Source organism: Pollachius pollachius (assembly GCF_949987615.1).
Source record: "Pollachius pollachius genome assembly, chromosome: 1".
In the NCBI taxonomy this organism is placed as follows: Eukaryota; Metazoa; Chordata; class Actinopteri; order Gadiformes; family Gadidae; genus Pollachius; species Pollachius pollachius.
In genome coordinates, this window is record NC_136934.1 from 33,279,944 (window position 1) to 33,290,938 (window position 10,995).

General features: G+C 52.8%; 1 protein-coding gene across 1 annotated transcript in view; it reads left to right on the plus strand.

The window, feature by feature from the left end:
- erfl3 (Ets2 repressor factor like 3) overlaps positions 1–10,786 on the plus strand; it is a 40,099-nt gene extending 29,313 nt beyond the window's left edge. Inside the window, exons 3-5 of the mRNA XM_079745776.1 lie at positions 6,408–6,523; positions 7,133–8,322; positions 9,028–10,786. Of these exons, the coding sequence (XP_079601902.1) occupies positions 6,408–6,523; positions 7,133–8,322; positions 9,028–9,828 (2,107 nt within the window). The 3' untranslated portion in view covers positions 9,829–10,786. The remainder of the gene's footprint in view (positions 1–6,407; positions 6,524–7,132; positions 8,323–9,027) is intronic.
- The last annotated feature ends 209 nt before the right edge of the window (positions 10,787–10,995 follow it).

The following is a 10,995-nucleotide window of genomic DNA, read 5'->3' on the forward strand; positions in this document are numbered from 1 at the left end:
TGGTTGTGAACAAGAGGGACTCATCCTTGTCAATCCTCGTACACTAAAATTATCATTTTTACTTAGATTTCTATTTAATTTAGTTATTTTCATGTATTCATTGGTTATTATTTTGTCTGAGACAGAGGTTGTCTGAGACAGAGGTTGTTAAAGGTCTGCTTATCAATGCATATAAATCACACATGTATGAGCACATGTGGTGGTAAGAACCCTCAGTTTAACGACCTGGCTGGGTCATTAGGAGCCCTGACCCCGGTGACCCTGGTGACCTCTGATCAGTGGAGTCGGTCGGCCCCTGCTCCTCCACTCCTTTTCTTAGTCCAGAGTTCTGAGGGCCTCAGTGGGAACCAAGTAGAGGCCCAGTCACACTCGGCTAATTAGAGGAAAAGGCTCTTTGGTGGATGTGAATTGGCCATTATTGTTGGATAACGACAGTTTTCAGTACATAAATAATATGTATACACACACGTATAATATGTGTTTGTACAATAGGTCAAAGATTCCCCACTCACCAATGTTTTTCATGAATCGTGAATGGCATATAGAAAGTATAAATCCTTTTTTGTATGCACACCACTCAAGTGAGACCCACTGACTTGCAAAGCAGCAGACGCAGACGTTGTGCAAAGCAGCAGACCTTGTCTTGCAAGACAAACAAAACAACACTGGAATGTCCTTTGCCTCGGTAAGGCTCATCTGAAGTACATTGGGACAAAGTTGCATACAAAGTAACATCCAGAACTCCTTGGAGAGTGGATGCTTAGCTATCACGCTAAAATAAAGACTCAAAGACTCAAAGAAGTAGAAATCACTGCATGTGAGCCCCATAGGCAGCGTTCCTGAGACTATGCCCGTGAATAAAGCTGCTCTCCAAAGGAACTTTGAAAAGAAAGGAGGGAGCAGGTTTGAACTTCAGTTGGTGTGTAAGAGAGAGAGAGAGAAACAATGATATCAGTTTAATGGGCAGGGTGCAGCACCAGTCACCAAGCCCAAGGCCCTCAACAAGCCTCCTTACTGGACCTCCTACCTTAAACAATGTCCCTTCCCGCTCTCCTGACACACACTAACGCACTCAGATAGAGGGAGTGAGTCAGAGTCAGAATAAGTCTGTAGCCATGAGACACGTATACGTACATGTTTGCCGGAGTGTGCACACCAAGGCGTCCGAGTCGCTCAAAGGGTATAATGACCTCCTAACCCGGGTAGACCACGATCAGTGCCTGCCTTCTTAATGAGTGCAATCAAACTAAGAGATCCCAGCAGGCCCCCCCGACCCACCAGCACCAGTCACCGCTCTGGATCCAGCTCACAGGTCACAGGTCACAGGTCGTTCGGGGCGGGGTAGAGGCTGGGCAGGGCTGGCACGCACAGCTGGCAAAGATTAGCAGCCTAGCAAGCACACCATGGACTCCCACAAGACACAGACCCACCGCCATGTATTCATTACACACACACGCACACGCACACGCACACGCACACACACACACACAAGACATGTGTATGTGTGTACACTACAATGTTGAGCACTTGCCATGGTGAATGAGGGCCCTCTATATTCCTTGAGCCACTATCAATGGTACGCCCTCCAGAGATGTAAATCACACGCATACATACGCACACACCTCCATGGTCGGTCAGGGGGTTCGACCCCATAAGGGCCCATTGTGTGGAGGCAGCGAGGGACGCAGGGGGCCCTGCGCGTGGATGGAGTGGGGCCGTCACCGCACCACTGTGGTGTCGTTGTGTTGGCCTGTGTGTGTGTGTGTTGTCCCTCGGTGTGGTTATTGTCTCTTTGCATGTATGTTTTTCCGTACGTGTGCGTTATGTGCATCTCATTGTCCGCGGACAGAATAGGCCCTTTATTCACCACTCGGGCAGAACATGCACACGAGCCACCCTCCAGTGACACTCTCACAGGCACGCACAGACACACACGCACACACACACACACACACACACACACACACACACACACACACACACACACACACACACACACACATACACAAACACACACACTGGATGTGACTAAAAACGGAGCATATCCTTTTCGCACACACACACGCAGGCACACACACGGCATGTGACAACACCCCATCCCCAAATTAGACAGCCCAAACATGGCTATCTCCCATTAATCTCTCTGTTGCGCACAAATCCAACACACGCACACACAAACCTGAGTGTGATCAGCTGGTGACTTCCAGCAATAGCACACGCACATGCACATTTGCGCATGTGTGTGTTCAATTCTGACGTGTGTGTGTGTGTTTGAATGCTGTGTGTGTGTGTGTGTGTGTCAGCGCAGAAGCCAATGCTGACGAAAGAGGTAGAAAATAAACAGAAGGCTCGTGGGGAGTATTGTAATCCCAACTTCCTGTCACGGTCAGCGCCTATTTACAGCCCAACAATGGCCCAGGACAGTGTGTGCGTGCGTGTGTGTGTGTGTGTGTGTGTGTGTGTGTGTGTGTGTGTGTGTGTGTGTGTGTGTGAGATTGAACATACTCCATTAAGCAAGGCTATCATACTACAGTGGTATTAATAGCAAGATGGTCCATTTCACTTGACTTTCTACACCACCTCTGCTCACTGCCATCATTTACTGTCTTTGCCTCTTGATTGATACGGTTATTTCGAGGCAGCAGAAGAAATGTACACACCGGTAATTGATGTTCCCATAAATCATGACTTTTGAATAGCTGTGATCCACTACGGTAGTGGAGTCCTCGTAATTATGAGCAACATGCATTTTATGAAGCACTCTCTGAAGATCTATTATTTTGAATTACCATTACATTTCTTAAAGAAGGCTGAATCCCTATACATTTCCTTCTCCGTGTCTCCCACCTTCTCACTCTTCCACTCTCCTACTCTATCTCTCTTTATCCCTGTTTATTTCCACAACCAACAGGCTGTTTCCCTGAGCTGGTCTGACTAATGTGGGCCACATTGTGTCTGTGTATTGGCAGACATAATCCTGTCCTAAAAATCATGTATCCAAAACACTCAGTGGACTTAAAAAACCTCTACACTCTCCCAGAAAGCTCTCTTTTAATCCATTCTCGTATTGTTCAATCCCAAGCCTTATTTAACTGTAGGGTTTACATAAGTGTGTGCCTGTGTGCGTGCCTTTCCAAATGAGAAGAATCGAAGTGATTGTGTGCAAGAATGTGTGTAGCAAAGTTAAGGTTACAATCACACTGCAACGTCGAAGAGTGTGTGTGATTGCGTGTGTGTGTGCTTTTGTGTGTGTAAGAGGCGTCTGTGTGTAAGGCATGTGCGATGGGCAGCTAAACACAGACGCTCAAAGAATCTCTTTCTTCTCGTTTGAAGTGAGTTCAAATGCTCTTCAAAGACTGGCTGTCTGTATGACGGCACAGAGAGAGAGAGGGGGAGAGGTACTCAGAACAGAGGGGCTGTGTGTGTGTGTGTGTGTGTGTGTGTGTGTGTGTGTGTGTGTGTGTGTGTGTGTGTGTGCCCGCCCGTGAGTGTGTATCGGGGGATCTTGGTCATGTGCCTTAAACACAACTTATGTCTCGTACAGCGTGCATTCAGTGTGTTGGTTGCTAGACACAGCTGAGCTCTTCTGCCCTGCCAACAAAGCAAACGCCAACCTTTAGCTTAGCGCACTTCCTGTTAGCCCCGTCAGCTTTGAACTTGAGTTGCCTGGTCTAATGATACTGGTAACTATACTGGCTTTAATATTGGACCGTTAATGCATATCTGCAGACATTACTGCAGACACAACCATCCCTCAAATCAGTAGTACTTTACATTGTCAGATGGAGATGAACAGTGAGATCCTTTGGACTCCATTGACTTGTGTGCTGGGGGCCCGGAGGTATTTACTCTGTCAAATCCAACACATTGGAATCCAAACAGCCGTGGGGATTTCGCCTGAGTCCAAAAATAACCACATTTACTTGGACACACAAACATACTAATTATGGTTGACAATGACATTAGCAATTTGTGGACTTGATGTGTTAAGAAAACACTTGGTAGAAGACTCTGGCTGTGTAATATCGCGTATCTCTCCCCTGCCAGCCGTGTGTCAGCTACAGCCAGGGAGCTGTAGGTAGCAGGGTGATGTCCACACTATTAGACACAGTTATGTTATGCTTCACCGAGGAAACCTACCTCCTCCTCCTCCAACCCAGCACATTTCTGCTGCTCCCTTCACAGCAGAAATGACATGCTGCTTTGTGCCTGCACAAACCCATGTTTTCAGCAGGCCTGTCCTGTCTCTCTCCCCTCATCTGCACTTCCTACCCCTCTCTCTCACTCACTCACTCACTCACTCACTCACTCACTCACTCACTCACTCACAGGGGCATATAACAGGGCCCGGGGGAAGAGGGGAGGGAGGGAATAAATGAGTAGCAGAAGGAGGAGTGCACAGAGTGATGGGGTGAGTGATGGGGTGAGGATGAGAGAGAGGTAAAAGGGGTAATATGTTGGGGTCGGGGGGTGGGGGATGAAGTGAATGGAAAGGCGCAACAGTCTGTGCCTGGCGATGACAAAGAACCAAACGCGTCTAAAAAGCATTTTACCCACCCTACCTTCACCCCTTCCTATCCTGGACACCGACCAGCCTCCACCCAGATAACTACCACACCGGCAGTGAGCGGCCCCTGAGTTTGGCGGTACTGCAGGGCCCAGGGCCCATATCACTACTAGAGCTCACATGTCAGCACTTCATGGGGCCCCCGTTGGCCAGAGAACCATGTCTGTCTGTAAGCCAGAGACACACTGTCTCACACAACCAGTGCAGTGGAGGTGTGTGTGTGTGTGTGTGTGTGTGTGTGTGTGTGTGTGTGTGTGTGTGTGTGTGTGTGTGTGTGTGTGTGTGTGTGTGTGTGTGTGTGTGTGTGTGTGTGTTGGATTCTTTCTCTCTTTCTTTTCACTCTTTTTTTTTCAGCGCAAAATGGATGTTGAAGTCTGTTGCTCTCTCTCCCGCTCTCTCAGAGCGTGTGAGGGTCAGCAGCCAGGGAGCCAGAGGTTATATAAATGCGATGCTGAAGCGGGGAAGAAAGCAGAAAGACATTACGTAAAGAGCTGGAGCAGGACGAAGGTTAATAGAGGAAGAGTGCGAGGGGGCGAGAGAGAAGGAAACCGAGAGAGGGAGAGAGAGAGAGAGAAAGAGAGAGAGAAAGAATAGCCATTATATAAAGGGATAAAGCCTGGGGAGAATTATTGGTAGCTCTGAGTTTGTATTACATAAAGAGATGGGTCCACCTAGCATGAATGAATAACACAATTTGGCTCTGTATTTGTGTTTATTTATGCTTGTGTGTGTGTGCGCGTCGCATGGTTGTGTGTGTGTTTGTGCGTGTTTGTAATGTCTCTTCAATACCCTGCCTTAGGTTTCTTAAGGGTTTTCTTGAATCTAGTCATAGGTATATTTCTGAAGCCACACACCTTTGGTCTAACACAGTGAGCCTCAGAATAGCCTGATGCTGCTTCACGCCACATCAGCCCGTCTCTGATCTCTTGTGTTGGCTGCTTTTGGCTCCACGCCACGTCATCCGTTTGGCTCCCATTTAATCCACTTCCTCTTTTAATTAAACTCACCCCACACATCTCTACCCACTCTCTCTTGCTCTCTCACTTTCTCTCCATGTTGCCCTCTCTCTCTGTCCTTCTCTCTCTTTCTGTCTCTCGTTCTCTCCTCCACTCTTGTTCTCATTAGGAAATTAAAAATTTAAAACCGATTTTTAGGGGGAAGTTGGCCTTGTATCTTAAGGGTCGTGAAACGATTTTTTATTAGGTAGTAGGTAATCCAAAATATTTCCATCACTCTTCCGCTCAACAATTACATTTACGCAGTCGTTGTAAATGGGGTTAAAAGGTTTCTATTTCACCTTATTATGGGTAGAATGGTAAACTGCTTACAGTGTTTAGACAAACTCCACTATACATACCAATACTGCCATAGAGGTGGTTTTGAAGCAACTGAAATATTGACACAAACCAAATGTCCATTTTCTGTGATGGACCAATACCATGTTCCTATTTTCTGTGAACGGCCTCTTCAAAATCCTGGGCTTTATTGGAACAGGAAATGTACCTTTACATTGCCAAAGTCCGTAGAAAGTTACAAAAATGCAAATAGTCAATAAGACACACAACAACAGGCGTTTTCAGGGAGATGTTCATAACTAAGACTATGGATGTAGAGAAATGACAAGCAAGCATAAACATTGTAGTAAAGTCTACATCTAAATCTCTCTCTCTCTTTTCTCTCTTCTCTCTTCTCTTCTCCACTCTCTTCTCCTCTGTCCTCTCTCCTCTCTGCTATATGTTCTGTGAAAAGTCTCTTCCAGGCATTCATCAGACACAACGCGCTGTGAGTAAGTCAGTGTGTGGTTTTTGGTCTTATGCACGTTTGCCTTCTCCCGTGACAGGTACTATTACAACAAGCGCATCCTGCACAAGACCAAGGGCAAGCGCTTCACCTACAAGTTCAACTTCAACAAGCTGGTCCTGGTCAACTACCCCTTCATCGACGTGGGCTCCGGCGGTAAGGACGGCGCCCAGACTGTCTGTGTTGTGTGTGCGTCTGCCCTGTGCGCAGGCTACGCCTAATCCTACAATAGGATGGCTAGATTACATAGAATTACACGCAAGACGAGGAAGAAGACAATATATATTATCGGTCAGCATCCACACAACCCATCCCTCTTTTGACTCACTTTTGTTCTGTCTCAATTTAATTAAACAGACCAAAAAATCATGGGCTGGGAAAACACACATTTGCATCGCCAAAGCCCCTAGAAAGCCAAATAAGATACAAAAATGCAAATAGTGTGTGTTTTCAGAGAGATGTTCTGCACTGGCTTTTACTAGGCTATGAATGTAAAGAAATGACAAGCAAGGGTCAACATTGTAGTAATCTCTCTCTCTCTCTCTCCCTCTCTCTCTTTCTCTCTCTCTCTCTCTCTCTCTCTCTCTCTCTCTCTCTCTCTCTCTCTCTCTCTCTCTCGCTTTCTCTCTTTCTCTCTCTCTCTCTCTTTCTCTCTCTCTCTCTCTCTCTCTCTCTCTCTCTCTCTCTCTCTCTCTCTCTCTCTCTCTCTCTCTCTCTCTCTCTCTCTCCCCCTCCCCCTCTCTCCCTCTCCCCCTCCCCCTCCAGGCAGCGCCGTCCCCCAGAGCGCCCCGCCCGTGCCCACCAGCGGCAGCTCCCACTTCCGCTTCCCCTCCACGCCCAGCGAGGTGCTGTCGCCCAATGAGGAGCTGCGCAGCCCTGGGGGCGTGTTCGGGGCGGTGGCGCGCCGCATGGGCCGCGGCTCCGTCAGCGACTGCAGCGACGGCACCTCCGTCAACTCGGAGATCGAGGAGGGCAACGGGGGCGCGGCGGAGGAGCGCGGCGGGGAGAGGGGCCTGAGCGGGGGAGGGGGCGGAGGGGTGGGGTTCAGGGGCCTGATCCACCCGCGCCTCTCCCACGAGTCCCTTCTCCGCATGTACGGAGCGGGGAACCCCGCCGGCCACCACGGCTCCCGGGGCCCGCACAGGGGCCACCAGGAGCCCATCTCCCCCTTCCCCGTGTCGCCGCTGCCGGGGCCCGGGGGCTCCGGCCTGCTGGCCCCGTCCCTCTCCCCGGCGCTCTCCATGACCCCCTCCTCCCACCTGCCCTACACCCCCTCCCCCACCCTGTCGCCCATGCTGGGCTCCCACTTCTCCTTCAACCCCGAGGACATGAAGCGCTACCTGCAGGCCCACACCCAGTCGGTGTACAACTACCACCTGAGCCCCCGGGCCTTCCTGCACTACCCCAACATCGTCATCCCCCAGCCCCACCGGCCCAGCGCCGACAAGGCCGCCGAGAGGGAGAGGGAGAGGGAGAGGGGGGGAGGACTGGGCGAGAGGGGCGAGCGATCAGCCGCACTGGCCGGAGGCGAGAGGGAGAGAGAGAGAGAGAGGGAGCGAGACAGAGACAGAGAGCGCCACCCGCAGCACTCGTCTCTGGCGCACGTGGCCCTCCATCACCACCACCACCACCCCCACCATCACCCGCCGCACTCGGCCCACCCCCACCCGCACTCCCACCCCACGCACCACCCGCTGCACCTGGGGGAGGAGGCGGCGCACATGTCCCCCTTCAAGTTCAAGCTGCAGCCGCCCCCGCTGGGCCGCAAGCAGCGCGGGGACGGCCAGGGGTCCGGCCGGCAGGGCTCCATGTCCTCCGCCTCCGGGACCTCCACGTCGGGCATGGGCTCCTCGCTTTCCTTCGGCAGCGACCTCAGCTCGGCCGGCGGCTCGGGCCTCGTGTCCAACTCCTCGTCCACGCAGTCGCTCAACAGCGCCGGGCTGCCCAAGATCAAGGTGAGGCGGGCACTGGGCGTAGGGGGGCAGGGGGTAGAGCCTCTACTGTTCTGTGGTAGAGCCTCTACTGTGCTGTGGTAGAGCCTCTACTGCTGGGCTCTCTGGTAGAGCCTCTACTGCTCTGTGGTAGAGCCTCTACCGCTCTGTGGTAGAGCCTCTACTGCTCCGTGGTAGAGCCTCTACCGCGCTGTGGTAGAGCCTCTACCGCGCTGTGGTAGAGCCTCTACCGCTCTGTGGTAGAGCCTCTACCGCTCTGTGGTAGAGCCTCTACCGCTCTGTGGTAGAGCCTCTACCGCTCTGTGGTAGAGCCTCTACTGCGCTGTGGTAGAGCCTCTACTGCTAGGCTCTGTGGTAGAGGCTCTATTGCTAGGCTCTGTGGTGAGAGCCCAGATCAAACCATGCACATCTTTCTCCCATGTTTTCGGTGCGGTTCCCGCCCCCAGAATAAATGCTGTAAGAACACGTAGTGCAAATGGCGTTATTTTTCTAGCTTGGTGAGGGACATTGAATACATAACTTAGTGGTATGGCCCAGCCTTGTGCTTTTGGCTCTAAGACAGAGTGGTAATGACTAACTGTCTGACAGTGTCGACCGGGAGGAAAACAACACGGCACAAAGCCTGACTGGCACCGCCACAGGTTGACCTATGACTAAAGCTAACTTTCTCTGTTCCCGCCCCTTCTGTCTGCCTCCCCCTCCCTCCAGGTGGAGCCCATCTCAGACATCGAGTCAGAGGAGGAGGTGGAGGTGACAGACATCAGCGAGGAGGACCCCGACGAGGACTATGAGCTCTTCTCCGCCCGCAATGTCCGGGGCGCCCCCGCCCACCAGCACCCCCATCGCCTCAACCACACCCACCCCCACCTCGCCAACGGCAGCGCCCTGCACCATCACCACGGCAGCCACAACAACCACCACCCACAACACCCCCACCTCCAGCTCAACCACCACGGGTACCAGCCCCAGCAGCAGCACCACCCCGTCCCCCACCACCACCACCACCCCGACGACGACCTGGACGAGGACGTGTTCAAGGCGCCGGCCCCGCCCCCGCCCGGCCTCTCACCCTTCGCCGTGTCGCCACACCGCGCGCCAGCCCCCTTCACCCCCAGCGCCATCGCCCCCGTCACGGCGGCGGCCATCAAGAGCGAGCCGGCCGAGTCCCCGCCGCCCACCCAGTGCATCCCACTGAAGCTGCGCTTCAAGCGGCGCTGGAGCGAGGACCAGCGCATGGAGACCTCGTCCCAAGAGGAGTCGGACGACAAGAAGGTGCGGGCCGAGCAGGAGAGGCAGCGGAATGGCGCCCGGGTGGATACCAAGGAGGAGGAGGACAGCGGCCGGAGGCGGAGGGAAGGAGGAGGAGGGGGGGAGGACGCAGACAGCCCGCCCCCCCTGGTGTACGAAGGGTCTCTGGCCCCGCCCCCGCTGCTGGCGTCCCACCGGAGGGTGAGCGCCGAACTGCACCGCGCCACGGCCCAGCTCTCCCTGGAGAACAAGACCTGCTGATGGGACACACCCACACACACACACACACACACACACACACACACACACACACACACACACACACACACACACACACACACAGCCCCAACACTAATGTCCCGGGACCACTGCTGAACACCTGAGACTCCTTCACACACACACTCCTCACACACCGACCGGCTAAGCAGGGCTCTCCTCCCCTCCTGGACTAGAACCCCCCCCCCCCCCCCTCCTCCGGCCAGTGCATCTACAAACAAAAGAACAAATGTCTAAGCCCCGCCCACCCCAGCACCTCTCCTGCCTTGCAGACCCCGTCATTGGTGGGGGTCACCTATCAGTCTCTCCTCAGGGGACCTGCCGCTCAGTCTCTGTAGAGACGACAGGGTTTTGATCAAAGTGCCTGTATCTAAAACACACATGATAATGATGATGAAGTGATGACCAAGAGTGGAGTTACGTAGGAGGGGTGATTGTCTGTCACCACGTAAACCTCCTTAGGCAGACGGAGGGGGGGGGGGAGGGGGACTGTTTTGCTTGGAACAACTGACAAGACCCACTCCACTCAGGGAAGCCAATCGCAGCTCACTTACTGGATGGACACGCCCCCACAGCGCCTAGCCAGTGGCCAGGGAATGGAACTTGAGACCGTACCGTTAAGAGAAGAGAAAATATTATTCTGCTCTTGGACCCCCTCCCCCCACACACACAAACACACACACACTTTTCTAATACTCACACTCTCCAGCGAAAAGCTTTCTTTGACTTTTTTTAGACCTACTGTCTGTTACACTCCTATCCTCCCCCCTGCTTCTGCTTGTCCTGGACCAGCCCTGGATACACTTGGACTCGGACAGAGACCCCCCTTCCCGCCGCCCTTTCACTCTGAGAGATGGATGGAACAGGCCAGAGACACGGAGACCACGCAAAGCAGGAGGAAAGGGAGTTTGTTGTGTAGAGTGCTTCTGTTGGGACCACCAGGGAGGGGGAAGTGGAAGAGAGAGGAGGAAGGCTCTCTCTTGGGGGAGGGAGGGAGGGAGAGGGAGGGTGGTTTGAGTGTCTGCCAATGACTGCTAGCGTAGTAGCCTAACATAGCTTGCATGCTAACCATGTGTTTCACTGGGAGTTCCCCAGGGGCAAGGGAAGCTCAGTTCGCCTGTTTTCTGCGGTTTTAACAATCATGCTCATGAT